This window comes from Sphaeramia orbicularis, chromosome 5, assembly GCF_902148855.1.
Source record: "Sphaeramia orbicularis chromosome 5, fSphaOr1.1, whole genome shotgun sequence".
NCBI lineage: Eukaryota > Metazoa > Chordata > Actinopteri > Kurtiformes > Apogonidae > Sphaeramia > Sphaeramia orbicularis.
In genome coordinates, this window is record NC_043961.1 from 39,217,892 (window position 1) to 39,241,847 (window position 23,956).

Here is a 23,956-nt window from a genome sequence, read left to right on the forward strand (position 1 = left end):
ATGGAAACACCTTCACCTCAAGATGATAATGCCCCAATCCATACAGCTAGAATTGTTCAAGAATGGCATGAGGAACATTCTAATGAAGTTGAGCGTCTCGTATGGCCGGCACAGTCCCCAGACCTCAACATTATTGAGCATTTATGGTCAGTTTTAGAGATTCAAGTAAGACGTCGATTTCCACCACCATCGTCTCTAAAAGAGTTGGAGGGTATTCTAACTGAAGAATGGCTTAAAATTCCTTTGGAAACAATTCACAAGTTGTATGAATCAATACCTACGGAGAATTGAGGCTGTAATTGCCGCAAAAGACGGACCTACACCATATTAAATTATATTTTGTTGATTTTTTAAGGTGTTTCCATTATTTTGTCCAACCCCTGTATGTGCATTTGTTTTCACAAATGAAATAGAAGAGCATGTTTTGGAAAAAGTTTGGACCTCATCAAGCCTCAACTGTAAAAGGTACAACAAGACGACACCGAAGATATAACAAGCCAAAAGCAATATTTTTTTTTTTTTTTTTTTAAATCAAGACAAATGGAAAAGATGCAGCAAGATCAAAACAATTTAAATTACTTTATTGTTTTTTTTATTCACACTAACACAAAAATATTTTCCTAACTTTAACAGAAACCCTTTCTTTGCTGTACCTGTGTGTTAGGATGACTCTAGTCACAGGTGTCCAAGTCCTTGATTTAGTATATCTGACATAAAGCCTGGCCAACTGAGGAATGGTTAAAAAAAAAAAAGGCACTGACTGTGTCACAGAACCATTGTGGGAAAACGTAATTTTTGACGAAATGGAAAAGGTGTTTTAGTTTCATTCAGTTTATTTACATAATTTCAGTCCAATATTTGCCATTGTCTTTGAGTAGAAGTACCTAAAAATGGAAAGACCCCATATATGTGTGTATGTAGAGAAACAAAAGAGGCCTTTAAAGAGAAATACTTTTAGAGACGTGGAAGTGGAAATGGACAGGCAGACGTGTAAACAGACAGCTGTAGTAAAACGACATGAACAGACAGGCAGGAAGTTATGGCAGTCACTTCCAATTTCCGGGGGCACTTCGATGCTATTGGCCTGTGTCATGAGGCTTATGAACACACACACACACACACACACACACACACACACACACACACACAGAAGCCCAGCAGTATTCTGGTCTCAACATTAATCACAGAGGTTGACAGGTAATCTGCAGAGGCGCTCCCTTCTTTTTCTTTCTCCCCCCCTCCATCTTTCCCCTTCTCTCTGCTCTTATCTCTCTGTTTTCTCTCTTTCTGTCTCTTAACCCCCCCCCCCTCTTCCTCTCTCTTTCACCATCTCTGGGAACTGTCAGGGGGATTGCAAAGTGAAAGATAGGTTCCTCCCCTCCCACTCCTCTTCCTCCCCATCCTTCCATCCCTCATCCTCTGTTCCTGCTGAATCCTTCCATCCATACCTACTTTCTTCCCTTGATCTCTCCCCTGCGACGACCGCTTCTATCACTCCCAATCACTAATTTCTTCCACCTTCCCTCCCTCTTTGGATCCATCCATCTGTTCACCTGACTCTCCATCCGTCTCTACACTGTGGGAATTACTGTTCAGGATGTGTCTCCTTAACACTTGACTTCAGGTATTAAAGTCTCCACTGTCATTTGTGTATTTCAGGCATCAGTTAGTCCATAAGTCAGACTGTCAGACAGCCACCGTTTTATAGCGCTTCCACTGTTTTCTACACTTAATATGTTAAATAATGTGCAAATGTCAGAAACCTAGAGCATATTAACATTTAGAGACTCCACAGCAGAAATAAACAGGCATCACTTTTTGTTGAAATGCTAATTACTGTGCATTTTGTCAGTGACTACACAGATAAAGTGCAAAAGTCACATTTGTTTTACAGGGTTGCACAACATGTTATTGAATTTGTGAGTCACTTTATTAAGACAACAAGAAAATGTAGGAAATATGTGCACAGTATTTAAACAATAGATAAATCAGAACTAAATGTTTTCTGCAGGTAAAAGTCAGTAGTTGTGACCCACATTTTTAGATTTAGTACATCATAACCTTAAAGATTTCCATATCTATAATATACATACCTTTCATGAATGTATTTTTGTTTTAATGCTGTTTTGATCTGTATCTTCCAGTTCATATGCCGATGCTGACTTTCAGAAATTCTTATTTGCAGTCTTAATAATTTTTACTTAACCCATAAAGACCCAAATATCCACTGTCAACCAAAAGCATCTTCTGATCTAAACGGATTCATACCTGGTGTTCCACTAATCCTGTCAATACATGTAAATACTTGGTGTAAAACACAGTTTGTCATCTTTTCATGGTCATCAGATATGACCCATTTGTGGAAACACCGTCATCTTCTACAACACTGATTCACCAGTAAAATCTATGGAGTTGGATCAATGACAGTGGATGGAGACACTTGGTTTATGTTCAGTTAATGATATATATCATTGAAAAAGTCTGTTTGTCCTCAGTGTTCTCTGTTTTGGATATAATAATCCTCACCTTTAATCTGAGCTTTTATGAACATCTACATGATCAGTAAATTAATTATAAGAAAATACTTGATTTTCACTGAAAATTCACAAAATACTATTTATTATAAAAAGTGGTGATAAATCACATAAGAAAGGTTAAATAGAGAGAAAAAATCATTTGGGACCTACCGCAAAAGTCACACTGGATCTTTATGGGTTAAGCAACAAAACTCATGGTGGCCTTAGACTTTTATGTAGTAGTGTATCTTGACCAGGTCAGTCTGTCTTAAAGCATCACAGATGGAGTTGTGATGGGTTAATGTCAATGAACTTATTAGAACCAGTTAACTGAAAAATATTTGTTCACTTAGTTGTTCAATTCTCCACCTGCACAGTGTTCTGTACTTGACCATAACTTTTTTTGTCTAACACACCCAACTGTGTTTCTACTGCTTTCAGATTCATAGGCTTCACATTCCTCAGTGAATGTCACACATGAAAACTGGTTTTTAATGACTTTTAAGTCTCTTTAAGTGATCTGAAGTTCAGCATTACTGTTGAACTTACTGAACTTAATCCTGGTAGATTGAGCCGCTGCAGTTCTCCTGCATCATAATGACCTTTTCAGCATATGGTAACTGAGTGATCTGAGCGGACATTGGACTTCTGCATTTACTCCTTGCCTCTGATTTCAGGCTGCAGAATGTCATCCCTGTGATGCCATGATTTTGACTAAACACAAGTGTTTTCAGACATGAAGGTGTTAAAAACATCATTGATTGTTGTTCCAAACACTGATAAGAATCCATAAGAAGTGACCTGGAAGGGATACTATTCCTGTACCTCAGTTCAAAAGCTTGGAGCTTGGCTTCAGCTTACTATAAAGGCATGAAATGATCATCTGCATATAGAAGTAATGTTTCGATTTAGACCAAGAGGAGAGAGCTGCAGAGGGAAGATGGGTATTTTCTAATTGTGGCATTTTTAAAATAAAATCAACAGTTTTAAATAGCGAAAAAACAAACAATCTAAAACTAAATATAATTACTGATAAGGAACAAGCCTTTACGCTAGCTCTAGTATTTAATAAACAATGTTTTTTTACTTTCTTCCTAATATGTGAAAACTTCAAACCAACATATATGTAGTAGTACAGTCAAACGATGACATTTTTTAATCAGATTAATCACAGGACTGCTGTGGTTTAATTTCGATTAATCCTGATTAAATTTCATTCATCATTAATCACATTTCATGTTGCTTGAGCAAACAGACTCAAGAAAGAAGAGAATATATATGCACTTAACGTATTTGTCGCAAACTGGGTGACACGTTAACCGAAGTGTTAGCAGAATCCCTGACGAACGTATGCTTCACATTAATGTGGTATTTTAAGATGGAAGTGCTTCAGTGAAAAGAAAACTCCTTCCTGCAGAGTGTGCATAATACTTTATGTCTGTCAACTGTTCCGTCTGGGTTTTTTTGGTTTTACTCATATTTCCATCCAGAGGGCCAACATGCTGTTTAGTGACTTCCATCTTTATGGGTTGATTCTGCTGCCTGTCTCTACCGGATCAGCTGCCCATTTGGTCATATGCAACGATAACTCTACTTGGACAAACTGCCCCAAATGCATTATTAGAGACGTTCAGAGTTATTCTGTGCTGCAGATGGGTTAATTGCATTAAAATTTTTAGTCAGATTAATCATGGTGATGGTTAACGCATTAATTTTGACAGACCTATTATAGATAGATAGATAGATAGATAGATAGATAGATAGATAGATAGATAGATAGATAGATAGAGATTTCTACTCTGTGGGCTTATAAACACACATTAGAAATCTGAGAATGTGAGCTGACCTCGAGCTTAAGGCAGAAGTGGTATTTATGCAAATAAACCAAAGGATGGGAGAATCACAGCATGGAGGGTGAAACAGTATCAAAGTGTCAAGGATCATAAACGTATCATAATAGTACACAGGAAGGTTACACTGATGGGGGAGGGATGTGGGGGCCCACAGGTCTATACCAGACTCATATACCAGGTTCAACATCAAATATGTGGATGTGATGGAAGGGACTTGATCAAACCCAGTGCACAGACCTGTATCAGGGGACAGGAGCAGGGGTCACATCAGGAGGAAGGGTCCTGGGGCTCCTTTGTCGCTCTGTCTCATTTATGTGAGTTAATCCATAGGTCATGCACATTAAAGTAAGTTCTGTGTGCGTTTATGCAGTGCCGGTGCGGGGAGGACGGGCTGTTTCATCGCAGTGGACATCATGTTGGACATGGCAGAGAATGAAGGCGTGGTGGATATTTTCAACTGCATCCGAGAGCTGAGATCACAACGGGTCAACATGGTTCAGACAGAGGTCAGTGTGTAGACACCGACACAGAACACCCATGTCACCATGACAACATCAAACATCTACACTCACAGTTACTGTATCTATAACCTATTGATAAGCCTAATATGGTTATCAATATTTAAAATGTCCTCAGTAATAGGCCAAGACCAGACATACATGTATATAGACAGTATACACGCAGCCGTCAACACAACAATTTAGGATTGTCTGACACATATCGAGTAAGATGATGTTATTTCTGAAGTTACATTTTGAGCACAGACAAAGATGTATTTATTTTTACCTCTGCCAAGGAGGTTATGTTTTTGTCGGCGTTGGTTTGTCTGTCTGTCTGTCTGTGTGCAAGATAACTCAAAAAGTTATGGACAGATTTGGATGAAAATTTCAGGAATGTTGATACTGGCACAAGGAACAAATGATTCAATTTTGGTGGTGATCGGTGGTCGGGGGGGCACTGATCTGCCTTGGCGGAGGTCTGTGCTCTCTGAGTGCTTCTAGTTTTTATTTTTTATTCTTTTAATGTTTCAGTGAACAAAACAGTAATTGAACAGTGGTAGAAATAGGGGATACAATACATAAGCACAAACAGAATAAAAGAACACAAGTGTAAAAGGATAAGGACAATGGTAAGAAACCTAATACAGCAGGTGGATGTGGATTATGAAAGGCATTTGAAAGGTACGCAGCAAATGATTTTATAAAGAATTATTATTATTTTTACAATAAAATAAAAATAATATAATAAATATAATAAACTTTGGCAGTTTCTATAAAAACAAAGAAAAGAAAAAATCAAACCAAATGAATCCCCACTATACTCCAGAGATACTTTTTGCAGGTTTTCTGTTTTGGAATTTGTCTTAATATTTGCAAATGTTTTTCTCAAAACATCTCATACAAACAGCCCTGCACAGCCCAACCCGCAAAAGCCTCTAACTTCCTCAAAATGCTTTGATTATGTCTCAAAAGGGAGTATTTTTTATAAACAAACACCCTGTCCAATGTCCTTGTGTCACTGTTTACACAGTTTGACCAGATATTGATTGTTAGTATAACGCTGTACTCCATAAGGATTTTCTGATGGAAACTATGGCTTCAGGTTTGATGACAGTGATTGAAAACGTACAAGGCTGCAGTTTTTTTTCCCTGCAGAAATACCATTTTCAAAGTTACAAACTGATTGGGAAGGGGTCGCATTTACACCTTTACTGTTATTACTGTTGTTTGTTTGACGCCCCATTTCGGAGACAGGTTAGATTGTTTTGTAGTAATGCATTGCATTAAGGAAAAGACATAGAATGATAGAAATGGAATCAGAGGACGCAGCCCTCAGGTACAGGTGGACTGTACATGCAGCGCAGTGGGGATTACACTACAGTCTTCAAACTTCAGCCTGTACATTTCATATATTCTATTTATTAGCAAAAGTCAGAAGTTACCTAGGAGCAATTAATCTATCAATTCAGGAATATTTAAATAAAAACAAATCAAACCGAAATGTACAGAAAACATCTCACAGATGACAGTTGTTTTGGCTTTAACTGATTTACACTGTCAATAATTCACAAATGTTTTGGGGTTGAGACGATCCAAAATTGATGCAGCATGTATTTAAAAAAAAACATGTGATATGTAATTGCATTGTATGAAACAGGATGTGATTGTACATAATTTGCATGTGCCAGCACATTTCAGTTTTTCAGGAACCGTGCTTTTATGATGTTCGCCAAAATGAGGTTGAGAGATTTAATTATTGATTTTGATCTGAGAAATCAGAGTAACTGTAAATCCTTTTGCCCAGCTGTAGATTACAGTTTGCCAAATTTACAGTTTCTTCTTAAATATTTAGTCTGACAGTATGTTTCTGGGCTTACACTTTTCCCTTGTCCATTGTCCATTCAGCTGTTTTCATTTGCTTTCTCAATTTGTTTTTTGAAAAGCCTGAGTGGAAATGCTGAACATCAGAAAGAACCTTGAAATATCAACAAAATGGTTTTTTTATGCTTCACTGAGGTGGAAAGGTTTGTGTACGGATAAATGATAAATGCAGCGGAAAAAGATTTAGTAAATTTTCATGTGTGTGCATGTGTGTGTGGACAGATATGGAGAGTGTGATGTTCACTGAATCCATCCATACTGTATTACACGGAAAACAGCAGCAGCATCATATGAGGAGCTGCAGAAAGAAATGTCAGACTGAGATTTGGACAGACATTTTATAGACTTCATACACTTACGAACTCCTCAATCGGCAGCTCAGATAATATGTCATTGTATGAAATGCCATGTGTTACGAGGAAGTTTTTAAGTGATGAATAACAATAGGGAGTGGAAATGTGCATAAATTTGCATTTTCTGTTGACCTTTTGAAATGGGGTCAGAATTTGTGCTATAAGCCCACCTATTGGCTGTTACATTCACATTTTCCAGAACAGATTTACTTGACTGAGGTTTCAGCCAATGGTATGAGCCATAACTTTAATGTCTAGAGGCGGAAACTGAGGAAAAATGTAAAGTAAGTAAGAGTTGTCCTCTGTTTACCAGTACATTTCCACACTGGATCACAATGAGGTCAAATAAGGATGGACAGTTCCTCTGTTTATGCAAGTTCCATTTATTCCAGTACAAAAATACAGCAGCCGAGCACAGCAACCTATGTTCTATAGTCTTAACTCTATAATTTAACTTCTTTTTTGGTTTTGGAGTTGTCATGGCAAACTCACACAAAAACACACAATGGAACTGTGTCTAGAATGTGCATAAAGTACAGATAGTGTTGCATTATTTCCATATACTTTACTTCAGCATACAGTTTATCTTTGTTTTCATGTAGTAGTTTATAGACATTTGATGGTATATAGACATGAGTTATGGGCAGAATTTGGAAAAGTGTAATGCAAAACTGATCTACATGTCCTCATATTATCAAAGAATAATTACCTCGACCCCAAAGGGAAGCAATGGTATTGTTTTTGGTTTGGTTTGTTTGTTTGTTAACAAAACGATTGGTTTAATTCACACCAGATTGGGTTTACAGATTGCCATTGACTCAGAATAGATCTGATTACATTTTGGGAACAGTAGGTCAAAGTTCAAATTTTTTATGAATTTTTAAAATCTTTTATTTCCCATTTACTTATAATGGGTGAAATTTCAAATGTCCGTAGCAACAAAACTATTGATTGAATACATACCAAATTGAGTTTATAGATTAACAGTGACCTAGAATAGATGTAGATACATTTTGGGAAAAGTAGATCAAAGTTAAATTTTTTTATGAATTTTTACAATCTTTTTTTTCCGATTTACTTATAATGAACAAAATTTCAAATATGTATAAAAACATCAGTTTTGTTGCAATTTCCTTCAGACTTGGCACATATATAGAGACAGTTGATATGTTGACATCATCACATGCATAGGCATGATGACATCAGCTGGATCGATGCCAAAATAAGCTACAATACTTATGAGGGGTGGGGTTTGTTGTGCCTGGTACCACTTGCTTGTAATTAATTCATTTTGTATTGAGTCATACTGGAAATATCCAAATTTCTTTCCTCCAATATAATTATTTCATACCAATCTATTTTCACAAAAGTACATTTTTAAAGGTATTACTAATATATACTTTAAAAATGCCACATAATCCATTTTTTTCCATTCAATCAATCATTTTTATAGAGCCTTTGACTTCAACCGTTAGGTGTTTCATTTTGGAACAGAAGCATTAATTTCTTCTCTAAGCTACCTTAAGTCAGCCTAATCCATCCTGCTTCTGCATTCTATTTGTACCCCTGATGAAATCCTAGCACATCCAAAAAGGCAACTTTACGAAGAATGAAGAAAAACAGCCTCGTTTCCAGACTGACAACTCCAGCTCCTGAGCCTAAAATTGACTTTTGAATGGGTTTAAGAAGTGCCAGGTTCAGAGGATGTTACACAGGGCATCACTTTGAGTGTCTTCGTGTGACAGCAGAAAGCCTGTGTTATGTGTGTGAGTGTGTGTACTTGCATGTGTGATTTTATTCCTCTTGAAACCAAGCTAAATACATCCTGCTCTGCCTATTGAATATGTGTGGGAGCAATTTTTGTCAGTGCTGCAGCCACTCGATGCTATTATAATCCTGCTCCGCACAAAGCAATTAATCTTTTAAAAGGCACAATGGGAAAGAGGTGTGTGCGTCGATGAGCACTTTATCTGTTACCATGCATTCGTGTGTTTATGTGTACGCATGTGTTTTTCTTTGCATGTGCATGTCACTGGTGTTAGGTAATGGCCCAGAGAGGTCATTCCAGTGAGGCTTTTAAAACTGTCCTCTCCCCGTCCAAGGGCAACAATTAACATTCAACACAGAGAGAGCATGGGTGAGCGATAAAATGAGAGAAAATTGAAAAAGCAAGAGACAGCAAATGAACACAAGTGTGACAAAAAAAAAAAAAAAAACACAAGAGGAAGGAGGATGGTGGTTTGGGTTGTGAGTATGGCTCATAATGGCTGATGCTCTTAACAGTGAGCTAGTTAGTTTGAGCACAAAGAGCACACTTGATCCATAGCAGAGAAATACTGCAGGGCACAGCTCCCTTTTAATTTATTTTCAGGCTGCCAAGAGAGCACACACACAAATAATGAATTCACAAACAAAAACTGTGTTCACTGTGGGATGTTTGAGTTTGTCGGAGGCTTGAAAAAGCAGGGGATGCAGTTTAATAGCACAGTCACTTCCTTTGTCCCAGAGGTAGCAGAGTTACAACCGCAAATGAGACCAGAGGCATTTCCAAGGGCTACTATGAGACCAAACCTCAGTGTACACACAAAGGCACACATACTGTCCATGTGCACACTTGATGTAGGTTTGTGCCTCCTGGTTTTTGACCATCTGATTTCGTAACCCGCAGGAGCAGTATGTGTTCGTTCATGATGCCATCTTGGAGGCGTGTCTATGTGGGAACACAGCCATACCTGTGTGTGAGTTCAGAGCCATTTACTACAACATCAGCAGACTGGACCCACAGACCAACTCCAGCCAGATTAAAGATGAGTTTCAGGTGGGCACACACACACACACACACACACACAAAACATATGGGCCACAGGAATTTTTCTGTTATGAAGATCAAATATCTTTTAGAGGAACTATCTTGTTTTGTGTGTCTTTTCTTAATATTTTCATATCTACTTCATTCATTCTCAGTGGCTCTGGGGATGGAGTTGGGGAGGGGCGTTGAGGGGGTGGGTGAGATGTTAAATTGTGTTTTTTGTTTTGTTTTTTTTCTCTCTTTCCTCTTTTCTCACTTTATCAATGCTGTTCTCGTTTCTTTTTATTTCTGAATGTGTGTTTGTTATGTTGATATCAAAAATGAGCATAATGTACCAATCAAGAGATCTCAAATCTGTACTAGGACAAGGCTTCGCAATAAAAATGTCTGAAACACATATCTACTCCATTCATGAAGCCATAGCCCTAAACCTGGCTTCAACTTTAGGGTTTGTTACATTTCATCTATAATTAAATAATGTCTAATAATGCCAATGTGCATGTATTAGACATTATTTTATATGTAACCCATGTCTAAACATAACTGTAACCCTACTCCTAATGTTAATATGATTGATAATATGCCTTTTTTAAGTGTCTTTTTTTATCTGCTACTTAAAGCAACACTATGTAACTTTGGCTTGCCGGGTCCCCCTAAAGTCAAGAAACGGTATTGTCTGTAACAACTGTCGTAAAATCTGTGTCTCAGTAATACTTGCGCATTTATTGACAAGCCGGTGATGCCGACAAACTTCCTGAGGCAAGACAGTTAATGTGCCTTCAACCATGTCTTCAGGCCACGTAAAGTAGCCTTACAGCATTTTATACAAACAATATTATTTTATTTTTAAAAATATCAGAAACGAAAAAACGTTTAGCATGTTAGCTACTGGCGGCGGAAGGCTACTGGTTGAATAACTTGATGTATGGGCATAAACAGAAGGCTATGATTTCAATAACTTGACCTGAAACATAATAAACTTAAATGCAGAAGATTTTATTGCAGAATGTATCCTTCGTAGTCCAACAGTACCAGGTCCAGGTCTCCATGGGTGGGGCATCCCTCCTCTTCTTTCAGCCAGTGAAAGCTGGGCCAATATTCACCCTAGTCCAGCCTCTTATTTTATCACTCTCACATTTTCTTTTCTTTGTCTCTTCAGACAACTCCCTTACCCTCTATGCTCTTCTTGCTGCTTCAGCCATGACTGTTAGCCTATTTGTAGCTTTCCTTCACTAGTAACTGCGTTTACCTGCCTCGTCTTCTGAAGGTGGAGGGGGATGTGACATATGCCGTAAAGCTGTCATATTTTGTAGTTGTTTTTGTGTAGGCGTTACAACCCCAAACCAGAAGTTTCATAGTGCCAGTGCAGGTCATACAGATGCTCTAGAACAATGACGAAAGGGTAATTGAACCTATTGTGAGTTGTTGTATCACCAAAATGACCTTGGAAATATAGTTTGAAGGCTGAAAAACTCTATAGTGTTGCTTTAAGTGTTAGTGTTATTCATCCTTTTGTAATGTAAGTGTACAATGACAGCCTGGCTCTAGGGATGTGCTTCTCTAGAATAATCCTGCCACTGGATGACTATTTCAGGTTTCATTCTCTTCCCTTCTAAAATAACAACCTTTGCACTGCAACCACGCATTGAAAATAGCATTTTTTGACAAAACATTTATGTGTCATTTTGTTTTGTAGAGATTTAAGCCTTTTAAGATCACTACACACTCTCCCAGGTACAAATAGTTGGACCAAAACAATTTCTTTTCCAACAATAATTTGCTAAATATCTTGCCCTCTCACTGCAGCTGACATTTGGTGCCAGGCAAAATGAGTGTAATTCTCCATATAAAAGAATACTAGCACATTCAAATACGGTCAGAAGTATGTGTTGGAAACAGCTTTGGATAACACCATTGTTAAAAAATGTGTAAATGGGTAAAATGTTAACTGTATAAACAGCTTTTAAAGGTGACCTGTACTATATCTTACATATACTACTATATACACTTAGTTATTTTCCAACATGTTTCCTATATTATGATCAAATTTACATGTCAGTGGTGCTGTTGTATGTAGAAGTGATGTTGGTATACAAACTGCAGCGTGGTCATTAAGTATCTTCTGGGTTTCTATTGGCTGTGTGAAAGCAGATCCTGGTACTGCTTGGTCTTATGTCACCTACACTTGCCACTTGTAATTTAATTGTAACTAATCCTTGGTGATGCTCACCCTCATGTTAAAGCAGCATATGATGTTTGTCACCAATTTTTCATCAAATCTGTAAAACCCGAGTGGTAGCCTAAGTATCACAAATACGAATCCGTTAGTGTTTCTGTGATTACGTACTTAGGCTACCACTCGGGTTTTACAGATTTGATGAAAAATTGGTGACGAACATCATACGCTTCTTCTACTGTTGTTGTCATTATCATTATAACGTAGGTACTTTATGTGACATACGAATATTCATGGACTGATTTAACTGTTACTTCCTGTGTTTTTAGACTCTAAACATAGTGACCCCAAGGGTCCGTCCGGAGGACTGCAGTGTGGGTTTGTTACCAAGGAACCACGACAAGAATCGCAGCATGGACGTTCTATCAGCAGACCGCTGCCTGCCTTTCCTGATATCAGTGGACGGAGAGAGCTCCAATTACATCAATGCTGCATTAATGGATGTATGTGTGCTCTGTGGAGGGTGTCAACATACCTTTTATACTTTTATAGGGCTGCGGTAATGCTTCTGACCACTGTTCTGACATATTATTTTTCCTGATTTCTTCTGTTTTTGTTTTGTTTTTTTTGGACAACCTTAACACTTCAGAGCCACAAACAGCCCGCGGCCTTCATTGTTACCCAGCATCCTTTGCCAAACACCATGGGTGATTTCTGGAGGCTTGTGTTTGACTACAACTGCTCCTCCATTGTAATGCTCAATGAGATGGACGCAGCACAGGTAAGCAGTCACATAAACTAATGCACATGTCTTCTGTTTTTCCAGATTTGTATTCTTGCCTTTGTCTCATAAAAACACAAGAAAGTCAAGAGCTGAGTCATCAACTGTAACATCACTGGGCTTGATCAATACACTCAGAGACTACTTTACATTTGTATTGATTGTCCTTGATATTGGCAGTTATCTTCGTAGTCATACCTCTGACACAATATAATGAAACACAAAAGGGATCAAACAGAAATAAAAAGGAAGAGGTAAAGAAATAAAAGTAAGTGGTTTGCTTTGCATTATTGTATTTCTTTATATTTGAATTCATAAAACACAGGGAAAGTAAGTAATAATGTGTGAAGCTAAATTGCTGACCACAAGTCTTCCTTATCCTAAACTTTCTAAACTGTAAACATAATCTCCACAGCTCATTGGTAGATTCTGTTGGATTCAAGATATTAAAGCTAGATTTTGTCATTACCTCCGCCAAGGAGGTTATGTTTTTGCCAGGGTTTGTTTGTTTGTCTGTTTGTTTCTGTCCGTTAGTGTGCAACATAACTCAAAAAGTTATGGACAGATTTTGATGAAATTTTCAGGGTTTGTTGGAAATGGGATAAGGAAGAAATGATTAAATTTTGGTGGTGATCGGGGGTGGGGGGGCCCACGGGGGGGGGGCGCAGACCAGAAAATTTCGTCAAAATCTGTCCATAACTTTTTGAGTTATGTTGCACACTAACGGACAGACAGACAGACAGACAGACAAACAAACCCTGGCAAAAACATAACCTCCTTGGCGTGGGGGGGCCCACGGGGGAGGGCCACTGATCAGCCTTGGCGGAGGTCTGCGCTCTCCGAGTGCTTCTAGTTATATATACATTGCATCTGCACTTTGATATTTTCTGGGATCTTATACATAGGTATGAGTAGACATTTTTCACTGTTGTAAATATTCATTAACGCTATTTACATTATTGGGAATGTATTTATTTACTTAAAAGTGAAGTAAATATATTGGATAACTTTAAATATTTTTAGGACATTTTTAGTCCTGTCTCTGTTGTATTTTTTAATATGTCGAAGTGCAATGTGTATTTCATTTTTTTTTATTTACTATGTCTGATGTGTAATTAATTGTACATTTTTTGTATTGCATTTGTCTGTGTTTAGATATTTTATCAAATCAAAACCAAATCAAATGAAATCTACTTTTATTTTTACAGCACCAAATCATAACAAAAGTTTACATTTAGAGCTGGTCAAGACCTGGCTCTTAATAATATATATATATTTAAAATTGCATGTGTATAACCTTGTGCTACCTTTTTGGATGAAAATGTAACACCTGTCCAGGGACTGCAGATGGCAAATAACCATTTGGCTAACTCTGGTGTATTTAAGATAAGATAAGATCAGACTTTAAGACTTTATTGATCCCACCATGGGGGAAATAGCACAGTTGACAGCAGCGGATACAAGAAATAAAGTGCAGGGAAGATAGAAAAACAGAAATATACGCATGTGAAACATAAAATATAAAGAGAAGAGAGAAGAAAATCTGCTATTTATACATGTAAGTATTTATATAAATTTAGATTTAAATTTAAATATTATACAGCAATGTGAATTATGTACATGTATTAGGTCCCTGTTAATTAAACCAATAAATACATTAATAAATGACACATGATGCATTGCTTTTTTTTGGTCTGTTTAAAATGAACATTAATGGAGTACAATCGTTTGGACAAATCTATTATTTATTTATTGGCCCAGTCCATATGGTTTTAGTCTTTTATTTTTCTGGAAGTACCTGTTAAGGTGCAGTGAAGTACCTTGTCCTGGCCTCAGTATTTTTAATATGCATATTCACTTGTGTAGACGTCCCTCCAAGAATATATTACTGCCACATGATCAGGACTAGATTTATCTGTCTCATCTTCCCCAGAGTTTCTCACTTTTCAGTTCTTTACATACTGCGCTACAAAAATATTTGCTATGATTTGTCTTTCTTTTGCAGTTGTTTAAAGTGAAATTCCAGTCCTATTTTCATCTGATAGATCCTCTTAAATTTGCATATGACTTTCATAAGGCCTTAGAGTGGGGCTATCAAAACATGTGGCCCATGGGTCAAAACCGGCCCGCCAAAGGTTCCAATCTGGCCTGTGCAAAGTGCAAAAATTACACTGCAGATATTAACAGTCAATGGTGTTGAAATCATTTTAGTTCAAGTTCCACATTCAGCCCAATGTGTTGTCAAGTAAAATAATAACATAATAATCCATAAATAAATACAACAAATTTTCTCCTTGGTTCAATGTGAAAAAAAGTAATATTACATGATGCTTATAAGTAATGACAACTTGAAATTCTGAAAATATTTACATTTACAAACTATCCTTTAACTTGAAAAGTACTCGGAGTACGCAGACCTCCGCCAAGGTAGATCAGCCCCCCCTCTGATACATCACCAAAATGTAATATTTTGTTCCTTGTGCCAGTATCAACATTTCCAGAAAATTTCATCAAAATCCTTCCATAACTTTTTGAGACAAACAGACGAACCCCAATGAAAACATGACCTCCTCTGTTCATTGGCGGATGTAACAATAAACAGTGAATTGGCTCAATAAATACGAACAACCAAGAAAATTAAATACACTTTTCACAATATTCTGCCTGTTACTCAAGGTTTTATACCTTTGTAGTTCCGATCTCTAATGCACGTGTAGAATTGACAAGTTGAGGCATAGTATTGTTAAAATTACAATTATTTTTCATAAGAAATTATATTTTTTTCCAGGTTATTCACATCTTTTCATAATTTTATTGGGGGGGGGGGGGTGCTAAAAGTTGGAATTGTTGTTATAGGCTATTATTTTGTTATTTTACTGGTCCAGCCCACTTGAGATCAAATTGGGCTGAATGTGGCCCCTGAAAAATCATGAGTTTGACACCCCTGCATTAGAACAAGGGAGTGAAAATGTCATTTAATGCATGTCCAGCCATAGTGGTAATAACATGCATTATTTACTGTGAAAACATCGTTTGTCTTTTAAAATGGTCTTTAACACATTCCATTTGTTTTCTACACGTGTTCTTTGTAGTTATGTATGCAGTACTGGCCAGAGAAGAGTTCGTGTTGCTACGGACCGATTCAAGTTGAATTTATATCAGCAGACATTGATGAAGACATCATCAACCGCATCTTCAGGATCTGCAACATGGCCAGGGTATGCATACACTCCAAACCCCAGCACTATGACATATGTATAATGGAAAAGATCCAGTCCTGTTGGACCATAATGCCTGCCTTACAGATGGTGTTCCACTTTAACTTATGTTTGTTGGACATGGTTTAACACCAGGGCTCTGTGATATACCAACTAATGAGCCAAATGAACTTCACATGTTGTTCATTTGTGCTTAAAATCATGGTGTAATTTTCTAACATTCATACAAATAGATGGACAGGTTATTAAGAGAGCTGTTGTAGATTTGATTTTCTTTGTTACAGACTATGAACAATATAAAACGCAACTGCTGGCATGATTCATTAGCTGAAGGATCATTTTTAATCTGCAGCTCTCTGACAAGTTACAATTAAAATGTACATACTGCGACAGAAAATCACAAAGCAAAGCAGACAAACAAGACAAAACACACAATACAATTAATTCACACACACACACACACACACACACACACACACACACTGCTTGTCATCAGTATGTTACACAAATTAATAACAAGGGTATTTGAATATCAAGCAAAACAAACATAAAAGAAAATCAAACAGAATATCTACCATGTAAAATCAGTGATTACAAAGCACAGCAGCTTTTGGCACATTTTTAACTTTAAAGCTACTGACGGAACCTCAGCTCTTTGTACAATCTCAGAAAACATTCCACTGAGCTGTAGCTTGCACACAGTAAACTGACTGTCCAAAGGCAGAGCTTTGAAAGGTTCAGTACAGTCTTTGTAGAGATAGTCGAGTGGATTCAGCAGTTTTCTAACACTTTTACTAGTGAGGTAACTAGTACTCTTATTGCATGCAAACAATGTATATGAGGGGGACGGGTGCATCCAAAAGTTGTAAAAATACTTCCACTTACAGATTACAATTACAATTACAGATGTATTATTTCAGTCATGAAAACTGCAAGAAATGATGGCTTTCGTGTTTGGCAGGTGCACTATTTGAAACTGATATATCTTCTGACACTTAACTGGGGACACATAATGTGGCCTGGAAGGTTGGAGAGTGGGTTTATGACCAAAGGGTTGCTGGTTCAATTCCCCAGACTGGCAGAGACTTTTGGCACTTCACTCCCATTTGCTCCCTGGGCTCCTCATATGGCAAACCCACTGCTCCCAATTTTGGTGTGTGGTGCATATCTACGTGTATGATCTATATCAGGAGTGTCCAACCCTGGTCCTGGAGAGCCACTATCCTGCATGTTTTAGATGTTTCCCTCTTCCAGCACACCTGACAGTCATTATCAGACTTCTGCAGAGCTTGATGATAGGCTTATCATTTGAATCAGGTGTGTTGGAAGAGGGATACATCTGAAACATGCAGGATCGTGGCTCTCCAGGGCCAGGGTTGGCCACCCCTGATCTATACACTGACAAAATAAAGATTCTAAATATGAAGAAAGTCATCCAAGTTCACATTCCAAACCCTATTGTATGCTGCGTTCCAGGCTGTTTTTTGAGCCCATAAGTCATGACTTCAAACCACGACTCACGACTTTGTAATGTTCCAGGCAAGTCACGCCAAACTGCCTGAGCGCAAGGAGTTGTGGTAGTTAGATGTAACCAAACCAGCATGGTGGACCGTACGTTATGCTCATTTACAATCATTTCTATCACCAAATGTGTTTGTTCTTGGCTTATTTTAGGGAAACAGAGGAATAAAAATGGCACATAAGGCAAGAGAAGCTTTTCTACCTTCTATGTTACTTGTATATTTGGATTCGTATTTGGTATTAATTTATTCTTGCACTCAATGGACTGAAAACTAGCTAATGCAAGAGTAGCTGCTGATTAAACAGAACATTTGCAGATAAATAATGTCAGAGCAATACCTTGTTTTAATAAACAATTTGCATAAACACCACATCCATGGGGACTGCCATAGCTACGTGACATCAGAACTCGTAACTGGGAGTACATTCTACAGTCTACTCTCGTTAAACCGCCCGCCGTTATACCGCCATTTTCGCTCACCGCCGACCAAAACCATTGCACAAAAATCCCCAATGCATTATTCCATTAGCTACCGCCATTTCCACCTATCGCCATCCGCCAGCCCAGTTCCATGCACAAACAACACTTATACCATTGATTTCCCGACCGTTATACCGCCAGCGTGATTGCCATCGAGTACACATAAAGTTTAACAATGCACTGAAACAAACGCGCCAGACGCTGATCGCGACAAGCTACGAGTAGGTCTACGGAACGGCCACTGTTCATTTATCGCAGAACACTCAGTAGGTCAGGATGTCGGGAAGAGGACGTGGGATTAAGCCAAAGCCTCAAGATGATGGGGTGTCATTTCCCGACACGGTATAATAATGCTTAAAATGTTTCCCCACTTTAAATGATCCCTTACAACATAACAGAATCAAGATTTATTTAGAAACGCAATTAGAACGGGTTAACAGAGGCAGCATAGACATCATATAGTAAAGACATGCACATTATGGACGCAACCCGTTGTAACGCCATTTTCGCTATACCGCCAATTTGGCCGTGAACGGAAGTTGGCGGTATAACGAGAGTAGACTGTAGTAAGAGTTCATGGGTGGGAATCACAGGTTTGACTGCCATTCCAGGGCCTTTTCACCAGTAGAAGGTTGGAAAAACACAAGTTACGGGTTGCCTGGAACGCAGCATAAGATCTACCACCAAAGAACTGTTTGCAACTCTGGTTGGTTTTTTGAGTCATTATGAATCATTTTGAAAAAGTTAACATCTACAGTAATTTTTGGTTTATAAGTTTCACAAAATTATTTTAATAATTTTAATGTAATGAAATTTAGTTTTGATTCTACACTGACAAAAAAATGGATGTTAGCAATTTTCTCTGAAGCTTTAAAATCATCATTTTGAGCCACACAATTTCCAATTTTTCTGAATGTAGTTTGGATTTTTTTTCTTTTTTCTACTTTTTGTCTAAAAATTTGGCAAAAATTATTTTCAGACAACAATTTTTAAGTTGAATAGTTTCTTGATCTTCTTGAATGGCTTACCAAAGACCAAGATAAATAGAAAATTGGAAGAGAAATCTTTAACATCAGAAGTAGTTGAATGGTTAAGAAGAATAATTTGACCACGACAGAGAAATGTTCAGCACTGGGGTTCAGAGCTGCAGGTTAGTCCGAGATTAAGGTGTAGTCCAGGGGTGGCCAACCCTGGTCCTGGAGAGCCACGATCCAGCATGTTTTAGATGTATCCCTCTTCCAGCACACCTGATTCAAATGACAAGCCTATCATCAAGCTCTGCAGAAGCCTGATAACGACCGTCAGGTGTGCTGGAAGAGGGAAACATCTAAAACATGCTGGATAGTGGCTCTCCAGGACCAGGGTTGGCCACCCCTGGTGTAGTCAATGTGATCAACAGACTACCTCAGAGGTATTAGGGTACAGCACCAGTATTTGTGTAGAAGGTACTGGTCCAGCAAATAGTTGGCCTTTGAAGGACTATTTATACAAGTACTGTAGTGGTCCACTTTAACAGTCTGCCATATGGGCCTGAACGACAGAGAAAAGCATATACAGTAAAATGCTTCTTTTTTTCTTTTTTTTTTTTTTTTTTTGTACCTAAGTTTGCTGTATAAGAGCAGAAGGTAGAACAATCCACCAATGAAGACGATGCAACAGTGCAGGAGAGGCATTTATCATTTCATCTGACCTTTCCTTCCCTCTAAGCAGCCTTGTAGACAGTACTGTAGAAAACCAACTGAATCAGCTCATGAGTTCATGTAAACTTGATAGAGAAAAATGACATTATAGGAGGATCTTCCCCTTTGTCCCCTTCCTTTTTCCTTTTCTTTTCTCCTCCTCTTTTCTCCTCTCATTTCCTCTCCCTTTGCCATTTCTTGTTACTCCCTCCTCATCTCATTTTGTCACCCACCCATGACGCTTCAGCTCTAGTGGTGCCCTCTCGTCTTCTATAGCGCTTAGTGAACTCCCCACTACCCGACTCCCTCCGTTCTAGTACTCTCCTCTTTTGCTGCCTCTCTCTCTCTCTCTCTCTCTCTCTCTCTCCCCCCCCTCTCCCCTTCTCACGCACATCACCAGTCTAGCGTGAAATGGCTCATATCATCACCACAACAGCACATCTCACACTGTGAGAGCCGCTCCAACCTGGCTGAGTGTGCACCACCGACCACTAAGCCATCAAATGAAGAGAGAAGGGGTGATAGAGAGAGAGAGAAAGGAGGCAGGGAAAGGAAATAAATGAAGGAGTCAGGCACAGAAAGAGAAAAGAGTTATGAGAGGGGTGGGCCAGGGGGGAAAAAATGAAGGAAATGAAATAAGGAGTGTGAGAGTAGTTTGAAATGGGTGTCAATTTGGAAGAAATGGCAGAGAAAAAAGGGAAAAGAAAAAGCAGACACAGCTTTATGAATGCCTTTGTGTGTGTAAATGTCATTGTGCATATTGCATGTGTGACAGAGCAGTAAATCAGGCTGACAGTGATGGTGGGTTTTGGTATTTTAGACGGTGGATGCCAACCGCCTCAGGGCCAGATGACAGAAAACATTTTGTTTGGCATAAAATTAAATTAACATTATAAGATGCCTTCTTTGCTGAATCAAACCTTTTTCCCCAACAGACTTTAATTCCAAAATAGCGAGTAATTACAGTACAACAGCCTCGTAACAAATGCATATGGCTTTATGTATCAGTTTATTACATAATTAACAAATGAGACTATATTCATTTGTCATTTCATTCATTACATCTTACTAATAGCAGGTGGACCCTTCTGCCTTAATTCTTCCGAGCATAGCTTGAGTAAGGTGCTGGAAAAATTCCTGAAGGTTTTGCTCCATATTAACAAAAGTTCAGGCAGATTTTTCAGTTGCACATCCATGATGTGAATCTCCCATATACCAGCAAAATCACAAACATGCGTCCATAAGGTGGAGATGTGGTCGCTGTGGAAACCATTTGAGCACAGTGAGCTCATTGCCATGATCAAGAATCCAGCTTGACATTATGTGACACAGTACGCTATCATGCTGGAAGTAGCATCAGAAGTTGTGTTCACTGTGGTCAAAAGGCATGGATATCATCAGCAACAATACTCAGGTATTATGTGGTTTTTAAATCATGCTCAATCGGTACAAAAGGGTCCAAAGTGTCCCAAGAAAATATCCTCCTGGTGCCACCATCAGCCTGAACCTCTGATATAAGGCATCCCAAATACAGGGTTCCTACAGGTTCCTACAAGTTAAATTTAAGACTTTTATGACCCTTTTAAGACTACTAAAAACAGAATTTAATGCCAATTTCATGGCCATACTGGCAAAAAATTTTTGACTTATTCAAGATTTTTTTTTTTTTTTTTTGCTTAATTCAAGCAAATAAAATCTGCCGATGGAACAAGGGAAAATTATATTGGTAAGATTTCTGGAAGATCTATTGTCTAAAAATAAGTTCTTATATCTCACTTGCAAGTTACTCTTTAGGTGATTATGTCTTATTTTAAGTGTGATGAGATATTTTGACTGGAAATGAGAAAAATACACTTGGTAAGATTTAGATTTTTGCAGTGTGTATCAACTTCACCAAGAGCTCGTTTAAAAAGGATGGGATGGGATGCATGGATGTTCAAGGTTATTGATGGTAAATGCACTGATTTTGCTCTTCATAATCCACTCTCCTCTCTGCAGCCACAGGATGGTTATCGTCTAGTGCAGCACTTCCAGTTCATTGGCTGGCCGGCCTACAGGGACACGCCTCTCTCCAAACGCTCCATTCTCCAGTTGGTCCGGAGGTTGGCTAAGTGGCAGGAGCAGTATGACGGAGGAGACGGGAGGACCGTGGTACACTGCCTGTAAGTCAATATACACTGGGAATCTGAGATACAAATATGTGATTAATCAACAAACATGTCTTGTGTAGAGACAAATGACATTAAGAACTCCTTAGCAACACATTAAATGCATTGTTCTTGAGTCAAATGTCAATGTGCACTAGATGAAAGTAACTAGAAGTTAGTGATAATGTATATTATAATGGTATATTCATTTGGGGGTTCAGTATATTAGTTTGGAGCAAGAAATTGTTGATAACCATTTAATCAGTTAATATGAGTCACTGAATATCAAACACAAGTGGAACTGGACATCAAACTAACTCATGGTAACTAATGGTGGACACATTGCATCCAAAACGGCGCGCCACCTGCCAAGCAGAGATTCCGGCCTCCAGGAGAACCCCATAGCATGGCATCTTTGGTCACGTGTCAGTCTAGGCATCGCTGAGTTATTGTAAATGATTTTGGTGCTTTTCAGCTTGCCTTTATATACAGAACATGACCAGTCCTTAACTGACCACAATTCCTTAAGTTGAGCAGTTCATTGCTGAGCAATGAGAAAAACAAGTCTTATGAATGCAGACAAGTTCATTCAAGCGTGACAATAGCTCAACCCGTCTCAGGTTGTTAAGAAATTGTCTGGGATTATCGTATACAGGTGAAACTTGAACATATTGATGCAGATCAGGAACAATAAAACACATTCAAGTGTTGCGTTTTCATTGGCACTGAGTACATATATATATATATATATATGTGTGTGTGTGTGTGTGTGTGTGTGTGTGTGTATATTTTTTTTTTAAGTTGTTTTGTTCAAACTGTTGAAGGTGTCTAATAAACACTTCAAGTGCATATGTATTCCCTTCATTCTTCAGTTTGTTTGCTCATGCAAAATGAAATGCAATTAGACAGACAGACAGACAGACAGACTGACAGATAGATAGATAGATAGATGGATAGATAGATAGATAAAAAATGAATAATATTTAAATATGATTAATTGAAAGTAATCCACAGCAACTCTGCGATTAATCTGATTAAAAATTTTAATCGTTTGACAATACTTATAAATTTCATTTAAATACATTCAAGTCCAAATAACGGCAGTAATGTGTGTGTGTGTGTGTGTGTGTGTGTGTGTGCATGTGTGTGTGTTTGTCCACGGCTGTGCGGTGCTCAGCTCCACACACCTCCTATCTGAGTAGAACAAATGAAGCTGATAATGAGGGAGGGAAACAGGGGCTGTAAAATCTATAGACGACAGATTACAGGGAACTTCGCTAACAATAACCCCCACAAACACTACCACTGTCCACACATGCACACACACTCCAAACATCGCCTTAAGCACATCACTCATGCTCATCCAATCAGCTCCTTCTGTCACAGCTCATTGGGCCAATCAGAATTGGCATTGATTTGTTTCTTGCAGCTGCTACGAGATTTTGTTAGCTTTTCTGTGTTTTCTCACTGTGTAAGAGAACGAGATAGAGACAGAATACACCAGAGAACCGAGGCTGCTGTGACTTGTTTTTAATTTAAACTTGAACTACAGTGTGCTTTTACCACATTTAATAAGGCAGATTAAATTTTAAAGCAAAGACACTCAAAGTTTCTTTATGAATGAGGCTTGTAGACTTTTGATTAAAGTTAAAGTAGGAGCGAGTATAATTGTTGCTATTGTAGGAAATACAATGACTGCTGAATATTATCTCAATCACTGATCCTCTCAGAATCAACTGATATTAGCTAACGACACTAAACTATTTATTTAAACCTTAAAACTTGCACTCTTTTAATGGAACCTTAACCCTAAGATAGGGTTTGCGTTAGAGTCATGGTTTTAACAAAAAAAGAGGAAGCTCCAAATGCACCCATTAGAAGTCGAATACATGTATTCGACTTCTAATGGTGGTGCATTGTTTAGCGTTGTTGTCTCACAGCAAGAAGGTCCTGGGTTCGATGGATAAAACACAACATGAACTACATCACTTTAAGACAGACTCAAGTGCAAGCCCAAAACTAACTGTAAAATTGGTTATCA

The 23,956-nt window shown here is 38.2% G+C and overlaps 1 protein-coding gene across 7 annotated transcripts in view; it reads left to right on the forward strand.

Moving 5' to 3' along the window:
- Window positions 1-23,956, forward strand: part of ptprt (protein tyrosine phosphatase receptor type T) — a 625,436-nt gene that overhangs the window by 587,074 nt on the left and 14,406 nt on the right. For all 7 annotated transcript variants that reach the window (XM_030135306.1, XM_030135308.1, XM_030135311.1 and 4 more), the window contains 6 exons: window positions 4,740-4,875; window positions 9,772-9,921; window positions 12,418-12,591; window positions 12,738-12,869; window positions 15,962-16,087; window positions 21,767-21,930. In XM_030135306.1, the coding sequence (XP_029991166.1) occupies window positions 4,740-4,875; window positions 9,772-9,921; window positions 12,418-12,591; window positions 12,738-12,869; window positions 15,962-16,087; window positions 21,767-21,930 (882 nt within the window). The remainder of the gene's footprint in view (window positions 1-4,739; window positions 4,876-9,771; window positions 9,922-12,417; window positions 12,592-12,737; window positions 12,870-15,961; window positions 16,088-21,766; window positions 21,931-23,956) is intronic.